The sequence below is a fragment of the Hydra viridissima genome, unplaced genomic scaffold, assembly GCF_058129835.1.
Source record: "Hydra viridissima isolate aposymbiotic clone 2 unplaced genomic scaffold, HvirCarnegie_v1 scaffold_3, whole genome shotgun sequence".
Taxonomy (NCBI): Eukaryota; Metazoa; Cnidaria; class Hydrozoa; order Anthoathecata; family Hydridae; genus Hydra; species Hydra viridissima.
This window is the reverse complement of record NW_028324302.1, coordinates 10,406,271-10,428,530: the sequence shown is the minus strand read 5'-3', so window position 1 is coordinate 10,428,530 and position 22,260 is coordinate 10,406,271. Positions and strand designations below refer to the sequence as shown.

Here is a 22,260-nt window from a genome sequence, read left to right as displayed (position 1 = left end):
TTATAATTATACTAAAAGAATTAATAACAAAAACAAAAATAACGATAATAAAAAAAACAATAAAAACAATAATAACACTAATATTAAAAGAAATCGTAAGAAAAGTAATAATGATAACAATTAGAAAAATGTAAATATTTATAACAGAAATAATTTTAACAATTAAAATAATAATAATAGTACTACTAATAAAAACAATGACAAAAGTAACAGTAATAATAACAGTAATAATAACAGTAATAGTAATAATAATAATGGTAATAATAAAAATAATAATAATAATAATAATAATAATAATAATAATAATAATAATAATAATAATAATAATAATAATAATAATAATAATAATAATAATTCCCTGGAAGCAGGTGGTGCACCATCTTCACCAACAAATACAACTGCAACTTCATTATGTGAAGGGAGATTATAGCCTTCAGCCATGTTTTTAAACGCAAGAGCAAATGGGTTCTCTTCACTAATAATAGTTTGCAATTGAAACATTAAATCATTTAAGCAAAGATCATTACCACGTTGTTGCATTCTAAAATTTACTGCTGCAAGTGGACCATAGATGCATAGTTGACAATATGTCGGCGGAACATCTTGATTTGGTCTTAGATTACCTATACGATGAAAAACTTGACCACATATTCTGAAACATGGCGGCCCATGATTCATGGGTTGAACTACATTAGCTTCAAATGAAGCAAAAGAAAGACAGGCATTATAATTTCTAATATATTTTAAAAAATTCAGATTGGCATTTCTATCTGCATAGTTTCCTTTAAATAAATCTTCTAAATCTTGTGGAAATGATGAAGGTTGCGACAAAACTACCTTTCCATTATGGCAACATAAAAAATGTGTTTCATCAAGAAATTTCTTAGCACCACAATGCTGACAAATATAACTCATTTCTCCTAAATAATTATAATCTGGAATAGTATTACTTCTTGCTATACAATGCATTCTTTCGTATCTAGCAGCATTTCTAGCATTTTGTTGATTATTAATTTCATCTCGCCTTAGCCTATTTCTTTCATTTCTGTGACAATTATTTTCAACTCGCCTAACCAAGCTCTCCTCATTTGGGTTCAAATTATTTGCTGCTTGCCGAGCAGCATTTCTAGCATTTTGTCGATTATTAATTTCATCTCGCCTAAGCCTATCTCTTTCATTTCTGCGACGATTATTTTCAGCTCGCCTAACCAAGCTCTCCTCATTTGGGTTTGAATAACTTACTGCTTGCCGAGCAGCATATCTAGCATTTTGTTGATTATTAATTTCATCTCGCCTTAGCCTATCTCTTTCATTTCTGTGACGATTAACTTGCCTATTAACGTTTACATTTTCTACACTAATATCTGCTTCTAGCCTAATATCATCCATTCACTTTTAATTGATATTGAAAGTAGTACGAAAAATCTTAAAGAATCCTGAAGATTGTGATCTTTCCTATATAACTTTTTTTCTATTCTAAATAGCACACACAAATAATTTTTAAATATAACAGACTGTCCTTTAAGATAAATTATACAATAGTCTTATGACTTTAAAAAAATATATATATCAGCTAAAAGATGTTTTAAAAAAAATTAGCATAGCAAATAATAATAAAAAAAATTATTAAAAACATGCAATTGTAATAATAAACATACTGCTAACAAAGAAAAATTAAAAAAAAAAACGTTGTAAACCCTTTTTTGCAAACTTATAGTATTTCTTCAAATAAAATTATTAGTAAACGTTTTAAAAAAAATTCACAAAACTTTACAATATTACATTCTTCTATTCCACATAAACACATCATCTGATAAATCTAAAATAAAAAATGTAATGAATAAGTAAATAAGAAAAATATTACATACAAAAACGAAAATTAGTGTAAATTATAGAGAAAAGCTGTAGTGATTTACCAGAGTAGTAGTTGCAAAATACTATTATTTCATGTTAGCTTTTACAAAATAATTTATGTTGGAACATCATGATTCCAAAATATTCATAGCAAAATCATGTAGTAAACAGCACTAAAGACAAAAAATTAAATTGAGATAAAACAAATTGTATATATGGCAAAATAATTTGTATTGGCTTTTAGTGAATGATTAAAAGCAGTGATTTTTAAAAAAATTTCTTATTTACCATTTTTAACAATAGACATCAACATGAAGATAAGCCAAAGTCTATTAACTCAAAAGATAACAAAAAAAAACATCACAGCAACAACACACAACAATAGCACACACCATAAGTTAATATAATATGTATCTATAATATAACTTAAGTAAGGTAACATTCATATATAACAAAACATAAATAACAACATTACGCAAAATGTTATTAAAATACATTATTATGTATTTTTAGAATAATCTATAATAATAAAGGCTTGAAAACAGCTAGACCTAAAGCAGTAACAGTTTGACACTAAACACTATTGTGTAACCCTCTGTTAAAAGTACATCACTTGGCTGGCAAAGTTGACAAACCTTGCTCTACACATTTACCAAGTCACAGCACTTTGAAAATACAGAAACAATATAATATAAACATATGTACCAACTATAAACACAATAAATGCGTTTAAATATGTATATAAGGTTAAATATATACCTTATATACATATTTAAACACATTTTTAAAACAATTACATAACACATATTAACACATACACAAACCATAAAAACACTTTACATTATTGTACAACTTTACATTATTTTAAAAACACATTGATAAAACAACTATAAAGCACTTATTACCACATACACATACATATCAAAAAAGCATATATGCAAACAATAAACATGTGCAAACAAAAATTTTAAAAATGATGCAAGAAAATTTATAAAGATTCAAAGTAAACAAAATATATATTTACAAACAATACTCTTTACCTTCTTCTGTTTTTTTTTTTTTTTTTTCATAAGAACTGTAATCCTCATAACAAAATTTAACCTTTACATACATTAACATCTGACATGCGTTGTCAGTGTTGGCACAAAATTTTTATCTATTTTTCTAAATTTTCTAAAAAAGAACAAAAATAGTTAATAGCATCATAGAAATTTCAAAGTATTAATAACCCTTTTATGGAAATAGCATTAGTATAACTTCAAGTAACATCCATACCCCTATTTTCTTTCTAAAAAATAAAATAATAAAAAGAAAACTGCTAAAAGAAAAACTAAAACAAACAAAATCTAAACAATTTAAAAAATTAAAATCCTTTCTACTTTAAATCCTTTCTACTTTATCTAATAAAAATTTTAATCCTTTCTTCTTTATCTGATAAAAATGTATATATAACGATTTCATATACTTACTTCAATTATATAATTGAAATATATAATTGATTAAGATGATTCTTTATGTAATATATCTAAACTAATAACTAAATTCCAAAAGGAAAAAAGTTTTAACTCGCTCAAAGGATCTTTCTCCAATGGCCGCGTGCATTTGCAGAACGCGCTCTTCCAAGGCCTAGTAACTAATTCAAAGCCTAGGAACTAATGATGAAACGACGTTAAACATTAAACAGTAAGCATTTCTGTACTAATTATATTAAGATAATAATAATAATAATAACAATGATAATAATAACAATAATAATAACAATAATAATAACAATAATGATAACAATAATATTAATAATAATAGTAATAATACCAATACCATTAACAATAACAATAAAAACTAGCAAAAAAGCAACCTGTAATACTGGTTATGGTCAGTCTGTTACTTAATTTATAGTGGCAGTTTTCCACAATTTAAAGTTGCAAAACCTTAACTAACACCCTTTTAGAAAAACGCCTTCATTTTGAAAAAATTTAAACATCTGTAAAATTAAAATAAAAAGTATGCGGAGGTAAAATAATTTACCAATTATTTAACATTATTTGAGTAATTTACAACTGACATAGGTCATAAAAGTGAAAGGCAGAACTATTTTCCTCGACATTACTAAGTTCAAAACAATATGTTTTTAGTTACTGATACAAAATAATAACACTTCATCATGCTTTAAATTGACGAAAAAGTTAAGCTAAATTCTTGTTATATTTTTTATAACATGAACTTTAACTAATAAGATTAATATAAAGCGAACGTAAGTTGTACATGATTACTCATTTTTTGGTATCCCCTTGATACATGTTTCTTTAAAAAAGGAAATTGTCTTTAAAACGTTAAATGCACACAACTAAATAAATTTATTAAAAATAACTGAACATTTGACCATTACTATATATGACACTAATCTGACCATATTTATATATGGCCTCTTTGTTTCAATAGTTTTTAGTAAACGGTAATTTGCTACCATTTACTAAAAATTCCTTTTGTTACTCGAAATTTAATTCTCTTAAATATTTTGACACTAATAAAGGACCTCCCTTCTCCATTTTTGCCTTAATGGTGGTCAGGAGAATAGAGTTATTTTTATTAAGAGTAATCAAGTTTTTGATGAAGACCTTTTACCAGAATGATAAAATATAAAACAATGATTTACATGTATAATAATTTTTTCTTTTTAATATATATAAGAATTTAACATATATAAGAATTTTTTCTTTCCTGAAAAGTGTTGCAAATGCAAAGTAAGCTAATTAATTAGTTAAACACCTTATAAAATTTAAGTAACTCGATATTTGACAAATGCGCAAAACTACAATATTCACCCCCCTCATTAAAAAAGATTTAAAAAGAACTGACAAAAATTTACAGTGAAAGGTAATCAGGTTTCTTTTTATAAATTGTATAAATGCGTCATGCATAATTCTTAAAGAAAAAAAAAACGGAATTATGATACCATAATTACAATAACAACAACAACAACAAAAAACACCACATAAACACTGAAAATTGATTTACCTATTTATAGTAACCTATTTTGACATAATATAAATATTTGTCGAAAATGTAACTATAAAATCTATTTCGAAGTACAAAAGGATTAACAATACTAAAAAGAAAAAAGAAAAAAAAAACAAAAAAAAAAAACAAATTCAGATATAAATTTCTAGAAGCCAAGATAACATTTCTAGCATAATGTTATCTTGGCTTTTAGTAAATAGAAAAAGCAGTAAGTTCCAATAATGAAACTACCTATTATTCGTTTTTAACAATAGTCACCGATGTGAAGGTGTCTATTGTTAAAAACGAATATCAACACAAGACATCACAACAATAACACATAAAAATAGAATATTTACACCCTTGATCCTAAAATCCAGCAAAAATAACAAACCAAATTAAAATATGAATTAGAAAACCAATTTAAAGTTAACTATGATTATCTTTTTACTTAACATATAAATACATAAAAGTATATCTGTTTTTATGTTCAATATTAGTTATTCAATTGCTTCAAATTTAGAACATTAAAACACCCTAGATTTAAAGATCAAGGTTGCATCCTCTAATACACATTACGCTAAACATTAACAGAAATTATTATGTGTTTCCAGAATAATTAAAAAAGGCTAGACAACACAACCTAGCTCTAAAGCAGTAACACCGCCTGGCACTAAATGCTGCCAAGTCACACCTCTGCTATAAGTACATCGCTTGGCTGGCAAGGTTATCAATCTTGCTCAACATAATGCCAAGTCACACCACTTTGAAAACATGGAAACAACATAATTTAAACATATACACAACTATAAACAAATATGGTTTTATATAACACATATAAACACATTTTATAACAATATTAAATGACAGATATATTTATCAAAAACTATGAAAAAAAATATTAAAATAGTAAATAAAGTTATACATACAAAATGTGCTCACAACCTACAAACAGTAAGTTTTCGAAATGAAAACCTAAAGACTATAAATTAAGAACATTAGAAAATGTAACATTATCTAAGTAACACTTTTCACCTACCATACAATTGAATGAGATGTTTATCAATTTTAAAAAACAAACTATTAAATGCTCTAGTTCTTGAACATGCAACATATAGTTGACCATAAGAGAAACACAGTTTTTTGAGATATACCCCAACTTTATCAAATGTTTGACCTTGACTTTTATTAATTGTCATTGAATAAGCCAATCTGACAGGAAACTGACAACGTTTCAGAACAAAAGGTAAATTAGAATCTGATGGAGCCATCTGAATTCGAGAAACAAAAACCTGTTTACCACCAGAAACACCTGTCAAAACCTCTGTATCAATATAACTACTTTGAAGAGCACAAACTTTCATTCGAGTACTATTGCATAACCAAGCTTTGAGATCTAAATTTCTAAGTAGCATAAATACACAACCAATTTTCAATTTCAAACAACGAGGTGGCATACCTCAAGGAGTTAAGCTGTTCAAAAACTCAACAGGAAAGTTATTTCTTTCATTAAGGTCATCAGTATCAACTTGATCAGCACTTAAATAAATTTTGACCTCACCTGACATTCAAGCACTTCTTCATTGATTGATAATGAATCAACATTAGTTGGTGTTAAAATCACGCGTTTAATCATTTTGATCAGCATCTCCAAAAATCTTTTCAACAATCGATTCATTTTCTCTAATAATGCACTGATTTGTTATTTCAATGCATCCTTTAAAAGGATCCTCCTCTTTGACAGGTATTGTTTTATTCTCAAGTTTTAGTAGCCATTGGGAAAATTCACCTTCCCCATCTTGTACTCCCACATTTTTAGTTAATGCAAACTTCTGCACCCATTGCCAATGCAAAGAACATTTTATACACGATTCTACAATTTCAGCTGGTTGTCCTCTTTTCACAACAGGAAGAATTTGCCTAAAGTCACCACCAAAAAGAATGATTTTTCCTCTGAACGGAAAGTTGTTGTTGCAAATATCTTTTAACAACCTATCAATTGCATTTAAGGCATGTTTAGGTATCATGGATGTTTCATCAAGCAAAAACAAACTAACTTGTCTTAAAAAATGCCCGTGTATAGAGTTAAGAGTTACACTTCATGTGCTATTATCCAATATTGGAACAGGAATTTTAATAAGCCATGCAATGTAGATCCATTTGTAAGAAGAGTTGCTGCTATGCCAGTCCATGCAGCTGTAGCAGATTTAAAGCCTCTACTTATGGTTTCAGCAATCAAATAATTATAAGTAAAGGTTTTTCCACTACCAGCTCTCCATCCATGAAAAACAATCTAGAATGTTGATTTTCTACACTTGGTTGCTCATTCAGTGCAGCAAGGATAGCATTACATACATTTAACTGATAGACATTAGGCAGCAGTCTCATGCGATTGGCTTTGTCGATAGATTGTTGAACATTTTCATCAAAATTTTCTAGATTTAAGCCTATAAACTCATCAATAACAGGCAGATTGTAATCAGCCAGCGTTTTACCACTTTGATTAATAATCTTTTCAATTTGATGAAGAGTAGCTTGTTCAGCTATTAGAAGTGGGACTGAGCAGTGAATGAAATCTTCCATCATAAAAGCTTTGTATGGATTCCAGAGATGTAAAGGATTGTCAGGTTCACAAAAGGTCAAAATAATTGAAAACAACTGTCTAATTTGCTTTGGCATATGTGTTAAAACTGCCTCAGAAAGTGTATTTTGCCATTCAGTGTCATCTTGCAACCAACCTTTCAAAACACATGCTTCATAAAACGTTTCAAGTACTATACTATTAACAGTACGCACATCCTCTCAAGATGTTGCTCCCTTTGCTTGCAAAAGTAACAGTCTAAGAAAAAACAATTCTCCAGTTGGATCAACTTTATACATTCTTACTATCACCTTATTACCACCCCTTTGTCTAACCTTCCATTTACAATGTTTATCATTAAATATAAAGTGATAAGGAATGTCTACATACGAATAGCAATGTGCTCTTTCATTTTCAGTGTTTAACTTAAATCATGCTGCTAGGTGCGTATCACATTGAGCTGCATGATCTAAAGCCATTCTGCTCCTTCTCTAAAAACACTAATTGATTTTCAGGTAGATGTTTACCAAGTCACAGCACTTTGAAAACATGGAAACAATATAATACAAACATATGTACCAACCATAAGCACAATAAATGTGTTTAAATATGTATCTAGGGTTAAATATATACCTTATATACATATTTAAACACATTTTTAAAACAATTATGTAACACATATTAACACATACACAAACAATAAAAAAACACTTTACATTATTATAAAAACACATTGATAAAAAAACTATAAAGCACTTATTACCACATACACATACATATCAAAAAAGCATATATGCAAACGATAAACGTGTGCGAACAAAAATTTTAAAAATGACGCAAGAAAATGTAAAAAGATACAAAATATACATTTACAAACAATACTCTTTGCCTTCTTTTTTTTTCATAAGAACTGTAATCCTCATAACAAAATTTAACCTTTACATACAATGTTGGCACAAAATTTTAATTTATTTTTCTAAATTTTCTAAAAAAGAACAAATATAGTTAATAGCATCACAGAAATTTTAAAGTAGTAATAACCATTTTATGGAAATAGCATTAGTATAACTTTAAATAACATCTATACCCCTATTTTCCTTCTAAAAAATAATATAACAAAAATAAAACTGCTAAAAGAAAAACTAAAACAAACAAAATATAAATGATTTAAAAATTAAAATCCTTTCTACTTTAAATCCTTTCTACTTTTTCTAATAAAAATTTAAATCCTTTCTACTTTATCTAATAGAAATATTTTATGAGTAAACTACTTGCATACTAAATCATAATGAAACAGACTTATAATGGACTATGAAAAAAAAAAAAAAAAAAAAAATAGTCATCAAAAATCACCTGAAATTAGGAATTAGATGATAAACTAGCTGTTACCAAAAACAACAATAAAAATATACAAAATGTAAATGTAAACAACAACAAAAATAAAAGGAGTAGTAAGGATAACAAGAATTATAAAAATAATGATAATAATAAAACAGTAAAAAACAAATATAACAAAATTAATAACAAAAAGATTTAAAAAAATGATAACAAGGATAGTAACAGTAAGAATAATAATGATAATAAAAAATAGAAAATAATGAAATGAATATTAACAAAAACAATGATGAAAATATAAGTAGTAATTGTAATAATGAAAATAAGAAAAACAAAAATAACAGGAATAATGATAACGCAAATAATGATGATATATAAAATAATAACTATAACAATAATTATTATAATAACCATAAAAAGAAAAATAACAATTAAAAAATATACAACAAAAAAAAGAGGAACAAAAATAACAATAAGTATATTAACAGTAAGAGGAATATAAACAAAAGGACAAATAAAAAGAATAACAGTAAGAACATATTTAATAAAAACAAAATAAAATTAAAAATAATTGTAACAAAAAAGAAGCATAATCATAACAATAATAATCATAATAACAACAAAAAGAAAATATAACAGTTACAAAATATGACAAAAAAAATGAGGAAGAATAATAAAAAGTATAATAACAATAATGAGAATTATAAGAAGAAGAACAATAAAAAAGAATAACAATATGAAGAGCAAATTTAGTTAAAAAAAAAAAAATGATATGAAGAAAAAAAAAAGCAACAATAAAAGTGATAATTATAAGTGCAATAATAACAAAAACAAAAAGAAAATTTAACTATAATTACAATTTTAAAAAAATGAAGAATAAAGACAATATAAAATCACTATTAATAAAAATAACAACAATAATAAAAGGAATAGTATCACAAATCACAATACAATAACAAAAATAATAAAAATTACAACTGTAAAAGCATGAATATTAACAAAAATGATAAGAAGAAAAATAATAATAATAATAATAATAATAGGAATATTTTAAATGAAAATATAAATATAAGTAATAAAATAAAAGAAAAGAAAATTAATTATAACAACGAATAATGAGAAAAATTTTAAAAATAGAAAAACAGAATAATAATAACAATAAGAATAGAAATAGCAATTAGAATAGAAATAACAATAAGAACAAGTATAACATTAACAAAAATAAGAATAAGAACAAAAATAAGAATAATAATAAGAATAACAAAAAACAATAATAATAAAAATATACATCATGTATAAAAAAGTAACAATAATAATAAAAAAAGAGTAACAATTATAACAAAAGTTATAAAAATAACAATAATATTATAACAAGGAAATACAAAAACATTACAACAATAAAAATAAGAAAAATAATTGTCAGCATACTGTGTTTTTACAACGAACTTTAAATGTTAGAGTTTTTATTTATTTCTCAAACTTTTAATTATCTTGTTTTTGTGAGCAATAGCCTCATTGAGATGTTTAAATCTTGCCCTTAGTTTAACATTTTCCCTTAACACCTTCACATCCTCTCTATGCTTTCATATTTTGGTAGTAATATCATTTGCCAAAATACTAAACTGTCATTTTACGACTTTTGTTCTAGGAGACAGCTGGTCAGCTCTTAGTCTGAATAGTGGTCTTGAATCAGATAAAGATAAAACACTTATATGTTTAGGAGATGCGTTAACTGACAAAGATGAAATAGTGTTACTTGAATTTGTGGTTGACTGAAATGAATGCGTTGCTGACAATACTGTTATTTGACACAAGAAAGGCTCATTGTAAAAGTCAATAAAATGTTTAGAACCTCTTAAAAAATTGCAAGCCCATATTTTGATTCTCTAACAAGAAGTTTAATATGACTTTTATAAATCTTGAAGCCATAAAGCTTATTGAGTTGTGTGATTCATCATTGCTAATGAATATAAACAGTATATGTCCATTTCTACAGTCTATGTATATTTGTGAAGGCAATGTAAAGTTTGATGCTAGATATTTTTTTACTGCACCACAAAACATACAGATATTCTTTTGGGCCCCATGATACCTCAAAACGCTAAATGCAATTATTTTTAAAATGAATTTAAAAATTTATAAAAGAATGTTGTTTGCTTTAATTTCCTTTTTTTAAAAAACAATTCACTTACTTATTTCTGTTTCAAACATATACACATGAATTGCTTGATAAGATGAAAAAAGTGCATACAAATATTATTTAATAATAATTATAAGCAACTTTGTCATAACATAAATATTATTTACATGCTAAACTTTTCTTTTTTTTTTTAAAAAAAATGACCACATGATGCATCATATAATTCGTACCATCTGATACCTCATTCACTCATAACAATTATAAAAATTTTTCATAATAAATTATCAATAAATTAAAAAATAAAACTAAACTGTTAAATGGTAGCATACTATTATTAAAATAATACATTATTATTTTAGAATGTTAAGCAATAGCAATAAAGTAGATTTTATTATGATAGTTATAATTATGATGAAAAACACTCAAACTTGAATAAAAAAATTTACAAAAAAAATGCAAGCTCAATTTAAAAATGTTAACAAAGTAACTTTAAAATGTCTATTGGCAAGAAATATCTGTTGGAATTTTTAATCCACCACAATCCAAACAAAAAAAACAAAACAACAACAACAACTATATTTAAAGATAATTAATAATTACAACATTGAATAACAAAAAAAGATTCTAAAACACAATAAAAAAAAAAAAATAACAGTAACACTAATACAAAGAATTTAAAAAGTTTACAAAAGCAATAAACAAGAAATGTAATAATAAATTACAAAAATGATAAGTGATAAGAGGAATTTAATAGCATAACCACATTAGCTTAAAAGTATAACAAAGATAATAAACAACAACAATAATTTAAAATATTACGAAGTAAAATAGAAACCTTAACTAACACCAACAGCAACAAAAGCCCTGTAACAACAAATAAAAGCATAGTAACTGTATATATGAAAAAAAAAAATTTAACAACTGAAACAGATGAAAAAAATAATACAGAAGAACAAGTAAAAATAACAAAAAAAAGAAAAAAAAAATTAGAGCTTGATAAAACTATTAACAACAGTAAGTGATAAATAATAAAATTAAAATAAACTTTAAAACATAAAAATAATGACAATATTAAAAAAATGTCAGAATGTTGTGGATCTTGCGTCCATAGAATGAAATTAAATTTATCCTTCTGGCCTTATATCTCCTGATGATAAAAAATATGCAAAATGAGCATATAACTATGTTTGATGTATAAATTTTATCTCCAATTATTTTTTTGTCCCATAAATGAAATATGTTGCAAAATTGCTTCTTTTTTATTGTCCATTTTAAAGGAACTTAAAAGTCAAGTATCTTATCAAACATAGACCAGGTGTCAACAGTTATCAATAGATTGATTGTTAAAATAGAAACATTACGCTTAATTCCATTATGAAATGTTTCTAAGCTAAGATTTTTATAAACTCATCATATAATGTATTTCTAATGCCACTTAAAGATATTATGGTAGTTCTTTGAGTTGAAACAGCAGTTGGAATTTGAGACAAGGGTACTCCCAGCCAAAGAGATGGAGCAATTTTTTGATCAACGCTTTCCTCCACGTACTGTAAATAATTCAAAACATGGAGGCCAGTATAACTCACAGATAACAGTATTATTGGTAACAACTAAATTAGAGATTGGAATGGCTTTTATCCATCTTTCACGCTCAACATTATCACTTGGAAATTGATGCACTGATACTTTACCAGCTTCACCCGATATATATATATATATATATATATATATATATATATATATATATATATATATATATATATATATATATATATAGCTATTTCAAGTTGTATTATTTTCAAATACAATATCTCCTGTTCGTATAAGAGTGCTCAATATTTTGTATAAATAGAGCAATATATATATATATATATATATATATATATATATATATATATATATATATATATATATATATATATATATATATAAACGAAGAAACAACAACTATCTATCGATAGATTTTTTGATTTGTATTTCATGGCTGATGATTGCCGCTAGGCATGAAACTTTAAGTACCATACATAGTTGTTGTTTCTTCGTTTTATATAAATATATACATATATATATGCATATATATGCATATATATATATATATATATATATATATATATATATATATATATATATATATATATATATATATATATATATATATATATTCATTCATATATATATATATATATTCATTTTTTTGGCACGGTATAAAAACTTTATCTAAAATTTAAAAATATCTATTATTTGCTTTAAATGAATTCTAAAACTCCACACTTAAATTATGCAAGTTTGTTTTCATTACATCATGTAAGAATAATTCACAATATATCATAAACAACATTGGATTTTCTTTTAAAAACAAATCTAAACAAATAATTCTCTACAACCGTAAAAAAATAGGCCTGCACAAAAAATTCCGGTTGTACGACGAATAAACCTGTAGTAAGAGGGGTGAGAGGGAGCGAGAGGGGTAGAGAGAGGTGGTTAAATAATTCCATGATAAAACCCCCTCCCCTTTGGTCACGTGAATGTCAAAAATTCCTAGGTTTGTGCGGATCCAGCGTCTATAGAATGAAATTGGTACATTCACGTGGGCCGATTCCTAGTGTATTACTGGTTAAGGCAAACAATAAGCTTAGAAGTTCGCCTCTGCCACAAATGCCTATTCTCCAACAATAGTTCTGCCCTAATGAGCTACTTATGGGAAATACACCTACGTTAGCAGGCTTTGAAAATACACATAAAAAGGGCTTCTGTGATACAAGTTTCAAAATCTGAAAATATCAGGAGTAAACTGAGTAAGTTTTGTTTTTGATTCTTTGAGTTTTTGTTTGGCTGTTTTACAGAGTTGCTTTAGCTAGCTTGAATGACCGGGGTACAAAATCTGTCTTAGACGTGCTAGTATTTCTTTACAATGTTTATGTTGTTTATGGTTTATCGATTTTCTCACGGTGTTTGTGTTTACTTTATGAAAATGATTCGGTAATGCTGTGCAGCCTATTTATTAAAAGAGAATTTTTAAAAGTAATAATTAAGGATGCCTTCTGCAAGTCTAGAGCTTTCACCATCTTCCTCCCCGGCATTTAGACAATAGTTTTTTTTAAGTTTTTTTTCTTTTTCTTTTTTTTTTTTTGTAATGTTTTCTATGTTTCTATGTTGTCTTTCTATTCTGTTTTTCAGGCAGGGTTTTTGTTGTTGTTGCTAATGTTAGTTAAGATTTCTAATATATTTTGCAATATTTGTAATTATTGTTGTTGTTTATTATCTTTCATATACTTTAAAGTTAATGTGGTTGTATCATAAAATTCCTTTGATCACATTTCATTTTTGTAATTGATTATTATATTTTATTGTTACACTTTCCTTACACTTTTTAAATTCTTTGTATTAAAGTTGATGTTATTAGTTGTTTTTATTGTGTTTTAGAATACTTTTATGTTATTCAATGTTGTAATCATTGATTATCTTTAAACAGTTGTTGCTCCTTTTTTTGTTTTTCTTATTATACATTTGAATTTTTCTTACTTACTAAAAGTGCTCATGTATTTTTGCAGATGCTGTAAAGATTTCCATGATCAAAAGAGTTGTTATTGCATTTCGAGCATTAGTTCAGCTAAAGAATACACGACTTCAAAAAAAACGTGTGAATATGAACTATATTTCAATGCATGACGTTGAGGAGTTTAATACAAATGTGGTTTGAATTAGTAGACACTCCTAACATTTTAGCCATATATACAGACAGTTCCGTGTCAAACCTATTATCTACAAATAATGAATAGTTATAATATTAAATTTCTCTTTCAATAACATATGTATTGTTGGTGTAAACTATTTCTATTTTACATATATATATATATATATATATATATATATATATATATATATATATATATATATATATATATATATATATATATAGACACGAATAAATATGTGTTTTACTATTATCACCCAAATATATGACAGTATAGCTGCATATTTTAATCTCATAAAAATAAAAACGAACAGTTCGTATAATATAATCCGATGAAAGTACTATAATTAGCTTGATAGTATTGAAGGACAGTTAACAAATAAGTTTTTTATTAAATTTCTTTCCCTAAAATTGAGCTGGTCATAGTTATAAAAGAAGATCATAAACAAAATCGGTTAAATTAGGAATTCACAGAGAAGCACAAAGGAAGAATAAAACAGACATCCATAAGATATCTTAAAAAAACCGACCAACAGTCTCAAGTTTGATAGGACTACAGAGAGGGGTTTCTAGCCAAAAGAGAGTCAATAATATAAATCTAACACAACTTACAGTGGCCACATAAGTTAAATACGAAAAAAAGAAATAAAAAAACAAACGCAAAATTGAAAAAACGAAGATTCATACAAAACGTCGAAATGTGGCCGAATTCGAAGCTTTCACCGACTCCTCTTGGATCCCTTGGCCCTATTTTGTTGTATCCTGTCAGGCTGAGCACGAAAATGACAAAGACAATCAACAGAGAGGCTGGCAAGTACCGGATTTGGCGACAAAACCCCGTTTTTGGCTCAATTTCCATACAAAACGTCGAAATTTGCGCCAAATGTGGCCAAATTCGAGGCTTTCACCGACTCCCATTGGATCCCTTGGCCATATTCTGTTGTATCCTGTCAAGCTGAGCAAAAAAATGCTCAAGGGCATCAAGCAATTCAGTGGTAAGTACCGATTTTTGCGACAAATGCACAGAAATGCTTAGAATTTGCTTGTAATGTCAATTCTGTGATTATTTCGTCAAATTGGAGCCTTTCACCGAGATTTCTTGGAGCCTTTGGACATATTCTGTTGTAACCTATCAGGCTGAGCACGAAAATGACAAAGACAATCAACAGAGAGGCTGGCAAGTACCGGATTTGGCGACAAAACCCCGTTTTTGGCTCAATTTCCATACAAAACGTCGAAATTTGGGCAAAATGAGGCCAAATTCGAGGCTTTCACCGACTCCTCTTGGATCCCTTGGCCCTATTTTGTTGTATCCTGTCAGGCTGAGCACGAAAATGACAAAGACAATCAACAGAGAGGCTGGCAAGTACCGGATTTGGCGACAAAACCCCGTTTTTGGCTCAATTTCCATACAAAACGTCGAAATTTGGGCCAAATGTGGCCAAATTCGAGGCTTTCACCGACTCCTCTTGGATCCCTTGGCCCTATTTTGTTGTATCCTGTCAGGCTGAGCACGAAAATGACAAAGACAATCAACAGAGAGGCTGGCAAGTACCGGATTTGGCGACAAAACCCCGTTTTTGGCTCAATTTCCATACAAAACGTCGAAATTTGGGCCAAATGTGGCCAAATTCGAGGCTTTCACCGACTCCACTTGGATCCCTTGGCCCTATTTTGTTGTATCCTGTCAGGCTGAGCACGAAAATGACAAAGACAATCAACAGAGAGGCTGGCAAGTACCGGATTTGGCGACAAAACCCCGTTTTTGGCTCAATTTCCATACAAAACGTCGAAATTTGCGCCAAATGTGGCCAAATTCGAGGCTTTCACCGACTCCCATTGGATCCCTTGGCCATATTCTGTTGTATCCTGTCAGGCTGAGCAAAAAAATGCCCAAGGGCATCAAGCAATTCAGTGGTAAGTACCGATTTTTGCGACAAATGCACAGAAATGCTTTAAATTTGCTTGTAATGTCAATTCTGTGATTATTTCGTCAAATTGGAGCCTTTCACCGAGATTTCTTGGAGCCTTTGGACATATTCTGTTGTAACCTATCAGGCTGAGCACGAAAATGACAAAGACAATCAACAGAGACGCTGGCAAGTACCGGATTTGGCGACAAAACCCCGTTTTTGGCTCAATTTCCATACAAAACGTCGAAATTTGGGCAAAATGTGGCCAAAGTCGAGGCTTTCACCGACTCCTCTTGGATCCCTTGGCCCTATTTTGTTGTATCCTGTCAGGCTGAGCACGAAAATGACAAAGACAATCAACAGAGAGGCTGGCAAGTACCGGATTTGGCGACAAAACCCCGTTTTTGGCTCAATTTCCATACAAAACGTCGAAATTTGGGCCAAATGTGGCCAAATTCGAGGCTTTCACCGACTCCCATTGGATCCCTTGGCCATATTCTGTTGTATCCTGTCAGGCTGAGCAAAAAAATGCCCAAGGGCATCAAGCAATTCAGTGGTAAGTACCGATTTTTGCGACAAATGCACAGAAATGCTTAGAATTTGCTTGTAATGTCAATTCTGTGATTATTTCGTCAAATTGGAGCCTTTCACCGAGATTTCTTGGAGCCTTTGGACATATTCTGTTGTAACCTATCAGGCTGAGCACGAAAATGACAAAGACAATCAACAGAGAGGCTGGCAAGTACCGGATTTGGCGACAAAACCCCGTTTTTGGCTCAATTTCCATACAAAACGTCGAAATTTGGGCCAAATGTGGCCAAATTCGAGGCTTTCACCGACTCCTCTTGGATCCCTTGGCCCTATTTTGTTGTATCCTGTCAGGCTGAGCACGAAAATGACAACGACAATCAACAGAGAGGCTGGCAAGTACCGGATTTGGCGACAAAACCCCGTTTTTGGCTCAATTTCCATACAAAACGTCGAAATTTGGGCAAAATGTGGCCAAATTCGAGGCTTTCACCGACTCCTCTTGGATCCCTTGGCCCTATTTTGTTGTATCCTGTCAGGCTGAGCACGAAAATGACAAAGACAATCAACAGAGAGGCTGGCAAGTACCGGATTTGGCGACAAAACCCCGTTTTTGGCTCAATTTCCATACAAAACGTCGAAATTTGGGCCAAATGTGGCCAAATTCGAGGCTTTCACCGACTCCTCTTGGATCCCTTGGCCCTATTTTGTTGTATCCTGTCAGGCTGAGCACGAAAATGACAAAGACAATCAACAGAGAGGCTGGCAAGTACCGGATTTGGCGACAAAACCCCGTTTTTGGCTCAATTTCCATACAAAACGTCGAAATTTGGGCCAAATGTGGCCAAATTCGAGGCTTTCACCGACTCCCATTGGATCCCTTGGCCATATTCTGTTGTATCCTGTCAGGCTGAGCAAAAAAATGCCCAAGGGCATCAAGCAATTCAGTGGTAGGTACCGATTTTTGCGACAAATGCACAGAAATGCTTAGAATTAGCTTGTAATGTCAATTCTGTGATTATTTCGTCAAATTGGAGCCTTTCACCGAGATTTCTTGGAGCCTTTGGACATATTCTGTTGTAACCTATCAGGCTGAGCACGAAAATGACAAAGACAATCAACAGAGAGGCTGGCAAGTACCGGATTTGGCGACAAAACCCCGTTTTTGGCTCAATTTCCATACAAAACGTCGAAATTTGGGCCAAATGTGGCCAAATTCGAGGCTTTCACCGACTCCTCTTGGATCCCTTGGCCCTATTTTGTTGTATCCTGTCAGGCTGAGCACGAAAATGACAACGACAATCAACAGAGAGGCTGGCAAGTACCGGATTTGGCGACAAAACCCCGTTTTTGGCTCAATTTCCATACAAAACGTCGAAATTTGGGCAAAATGTGGCCAAATTCGAGGCTTTCACCGACTCCTCTTGGATCCCTTGGCCCTATTTTGTTGTATCCTGTCAGGCTGAGCACGAAAATGACAAAGACAATCAACAGAGAGGCTGGCAAGTACCGGATTTGGCGACAAAACCCCGTTTTTGGCTCAATTTCCATACAAAACGTCGAAATTTGGGCCAAATGTGGCCAAATTCGAGGCTTTCACCGACTCCCATTGGATCCCTTGGCCATATTCTGTTGTATCCTGTCAGGCTGAGCAAAAAAATGCCCAAGGGCATCAAGCAATTCAGTGGTAGGTACCGATTTTTGCGACAAATGCACAGAAATGCTTAGAATTAGCTTGTAATGTCAATTCTGTGATTATTTCGTCAAATTGGAGCCTTTCACCGAGATTTCTTGGAGCCTTTGGACATATTCTGTTGTAACCTATCAGGCTGAGCACGAAAATGACAAAGACAATCAACAGAGAGGCTGGCAAGTACCGGATTTGGCGACAAAACCCCGTTTTTGGCTCAATTTCCATACAAAACGTCGAAATTTGGGCCAAATGTGGCCAAATTCGAGGCTTTCACCGACTCCCATTGGATCCCTTGGCCATATTCTGTTGTATCCTGTCAGGCTGAGCAAAAAAATGCCCAAGGGCATCAAGCAATTCAGTGGTAAGTACCGATTTTTGCGACAAATGCACAGAAATGCTTAGAATTTGCTTGTAATGTCAATTCTGTGATTATTTCGTCAAATTGGAGCCTTTCACCGAGATTTCTTGGAGCCTTTGGACATATTCTGTTGTAACCTATCAGGCTGAGCACGAAAATGACAAAGACAATCAACAGAGAGGCTGGCAAGTACCGGATTTGGCGACAAAACCCCGTTTTTGGCTCAATTTCCATACAAAACGTCGAAATTTGGGCCAAATATGGCCAAATTCGAGGCTTTCACCGACTCCACTTGGATCCCTTGGCCCTATTTTGTTGTATCCTGTCAGGCTGAGCACGAAAATGACAAAGACAATCAACAGAGAGGCTGGCAAGTACCGGATTTGGCGACAAAACCCCGTTTTTGACTCAATTTCCATACAAAACGTCGAAATTTGGGCCAAATGTGGCCAAATTCGAGGCTTTCACCGACTCCCATTGGATCCCTTGGCCATATTCTGTTGTATCCTGTCAGGCTGAGCAAAAAAATGCCCAAGGGCATCAAGCAATTCAGTGGTAAGTACCGATTTTTGCGACAAATGCACAGAAATGCTTAGAATTTGCTTGTAATGTCAATTCTGTGATTATTTCGTCAAATTGGAGCCTTTCACCGAGATTTCTTGGAGCCTTTGGACATATTCTGTTGTAACCTATCAGGCTGAGCACGAAAATGACAAAGACAATCAACAGAGAGGCTGGCAAGTACCGGATTTGGCGACAAAACCCCGTTTTTGGCTCAATTTCCATACAAAACGTCGAAATTTGGGAAAAAATGTGGCCAAATTCGAGGCTTTCACCGACTCCTCTTGGATCCCTTGGCCCTATTTTGTTGTATCCTGTCAGGCTGAGCACGAAAATGACAAAGACAATCAACAGAGAGGCTGGCAAGTACCGGATTTGGCGACAAAACCCCGTTTTTGGCTCAATTTCCATACAAAACGTCGAAATTTGGGCCAAATGTGGCCAAATTCGAGGCTTTCACCGACTCCTCTTGGATCCCTTGGCCCTATTTTGTTGTATCCTGTCAGGCTGAGCACGAAAATGACAAAGACAATCAACAGAGAGGCTGGCAAGTACCGGATTTGGCGACAAAACCCCGTTTTTGGCTCAATTTCCATACAAAACGTCGAAATTTGGGCCAAATGTGGCCAAATTCGAGGCTTTCACCGACTCCCATTGGATCCCTTGGCCATATTCTGTTGTATCCTGTCAGGCTGAGCAAAAAAATGCCCAAGGGCATCAAGCAATTCAGTGGTAGGTACCGATTTTTGCGACAAATGCACAGAAATGCTTAGAATTAGCTTGTAATGTCAATTCTGTGATTATTTCGTCAAATTGGAGCCTTTCACCGAGATTTCTTGGAGCCTTTGGACATATTCTGTTGTAACCTATCAGGCTGAGCACGAAAATGACAAAGACAATCAACAGAGAGGCTGGCAAGTACCGGATTTGGCGACAAAACCCCGTTTTTGGCTCAATTTCCATACAAAACGTCGAAATTTGGGCCAAATGTGGCCAAATTCGAGGCTTTCACCGACTCCCATTGGATCCCTTGGCCATATTCTGTTGTATCCTGTCAGGCTGAGCAAAAAAATGCCCAAGGGCATCAAGCAATTCAGTGGTAAGTACCGATTTTTGCGACAAATGCACAGAAATGCTTAGAATTTGCTTGTAATGTCAATTCTGTGATTATTTCGTCAAATTGGAGCCTTTCACCGAGATTTCGAGGAGCCTTTGGACATATTCTGTTGTAACCTATCAGGCTGAGCACGAAAATGACAAAGACAATCAACAGAGAGGCTGGCAAGTACCGGATTTGGCGACAAAACCCCGTTTTTGGCTCAATTTCCATACAAAACGTCGAAATTTGGGCCAAATGTGGCCAAATTCGAGGCTTTCACCGACTCCCATTGGATCCCTTGGCCATATTCTGTTGTATCCTGTCAGGCTGAGCAAAAAAATGCCCAAGGGCATCAAGCAATTCAGTGGTAGGTACCGATTTTTGCGACAAATGCACAGAAATGCTTAGAATTAGCTTGTAATGTCAATTCTGTGATTATTTCGTCAAATTGGAGCCTTTCACCGAGATTTCTTGGAGCCTTTGGACATATTCTGTTGTAACCTATCAGGCTGAGCACGAAAATGACAAAGACAATCAACAGAGAGGCTGGCAAGTACCGGATTTGGCGACAAAACCCCGTTTTTGGCTCAATTTCCATACAAAACGTCGAAATTTGGGCCAAATGTGGCCAAATTCGAGGCTTTCACCGACTCCCATTGGATCCCTTGGCCATATTCTGTTGTATCCTGTCAGGCTGAGCAAAAAAATGCCCAAGGGCATCAAGCAATTCAGTGGTAAGTACCGATTTTTGCGACAAATGCACAGAAATGCTTAGAATTTGCTTGTAATGTCAATTCTGTGATTATTTCGTCAAATTGGAGCCTTTCACCGAGATTTCTTGGAGCCTTTGGACATATTCTGTTGTAACCTATCAGGCTGAGCACGAAAATGACAAAGACAATCAACAGAGAGGCTGGCAAGTACCGGATTTGGCGACAAAACCCCGTTTTTGGCTCAATTTCCATACAAAACGTCGAAATTTGGGCCAAATATGGCCAAATTCGAGGCTTTCACCGACTCCACTTGGATCCCTTGGCCCTATTTTGTTGTATCCTGTCAGGCTGAGCACGAAAATGACAAAGACAATCAACAGAGAGGCTGGCAAGTACCGGATTTGGCGACAAAACCCCGTTTTTGACTCAATTTCCATACAAAACGTCGAAATTTGGGCCAAATGTGGCCATATTCGAGGCTTTCACCGATTCCCATTGGATCCCTTGGCCATATTCTGTTGTATCCTGTCAGGCTGAGCAAAAAAATGCCCAAGGGCATCAAGCAATTCAGTGGTAAGTACCGATTTTTGCGACAAATGCACAGAAATGCTTAGAATTTGCTTGTAATGTCAATTCTGTGATTATTTCGTCAAATTGGAGCCTTTCACCGAGATTTCTTGGAGCCTTTGGACATATTCTGTTGTAACCTATCAGGCTGAGCACGAAAATGACAAAGACAATCAACAGAGAGGCTGGCAAGTACCGGATTTGGCGACAAAACCCCGTTTTTGGCT

At 31.7% G+C, this 22,260-nt stretch overlaps 2 protein-coding genes and 1 long non-coding RNA gene across 5 annotated transcripts; 1 reads left to right on the top strand and 2 right to left on the bottom strand.

Moving 5' to 3' along the window:
- Window positions 1–60: 60 nt before the first annotated feature.
- LOC149890952 (uncharacterized) lies at window positions 61–4,568 on the bottom strand. 3 transcript variants are annotated; one of them, XM_090082307.1, is made up of 4 exons: window positions 3,324–4,568; window positions 2,143–3,142; window positions 1,917–2,027; window positions 61–1,819 (listed from the first exon to the last, which is right to left on the bottom strand). In XM_090082307.1, the coding sequence occupies exon 4, from the start codon at window positions 1,387–1,389 to the stop codon at window positions 163–165; it is 1,227 nt and encodes a 408-aa protein (XP_089938433.1). In that variant the 5' UTR covers window positions 1,390–1,819; window positions 1,917–2,027; window positions 2,143–3,142; window positions 3,324–4,568; the 3' UTR covers window positions 61–162. The 3 variants fall into 3 exon arrangements, with proteins under 3 accessions (XP_089938433.1, XP_089938431.1, XP_089938432.1); XM_090082305.1 differs by having other exon boundaries at window positions 2,143–4,568; XM_090082306.1 differs by having other exon boundaries at window positions 2,895–4,568.
- Window positions 4,569–5,853: 1,285 nt separating this feature from the next.
- On the bottom strand, window positions 5,854–7,530 carry LOC149890951 (uncharacterized). Its single transcript, XM_090082309.1, has one exon. It carries the CDS (start codon window positions 7,528–7,530, stop codon window positions 7,087–7,089), a length of 444 nt encoding a protein of 147 aa, XP_089938435.1. The 3' UTR covers window positions 5,854–7,086.
- A 5,930-nt stretch (window positions 7,531–13,460) lies between these two features.
- LOC149890950 (uncharacterized) lies at window positions 13,461–14,711 on the top strand. Its single transcript, XR_016451071.1, has 2 exons — window positions 13,461–13,702; window positions 14,459–14,711. It is a non-coding gene; the product is annotated as an uncharacterized LOC149890950 (long non-coding RNA).
- The last annotated feature ends 7,549 nt before the right edge of the window (window positions 14,712–22,260 follow it).

What these genes read in the sequence shown, in the direction of transcription:
- LOC149890952 (XM_090082305.1), bottom strand. Translation starts at nt 1,389, where the DNA reads ATGGATGATATTAGGCTAGAAGCAGATATTAGTGTAGAAAATGTAAAC.
- LOC149890951 (XM_090082309.1), bottom strand. Translation starts at nt 7,530, where the DNA reads ATGCCAAAGCAAATTAGACAGTTGTTTTCAATTATTTTGACCTTTTGT.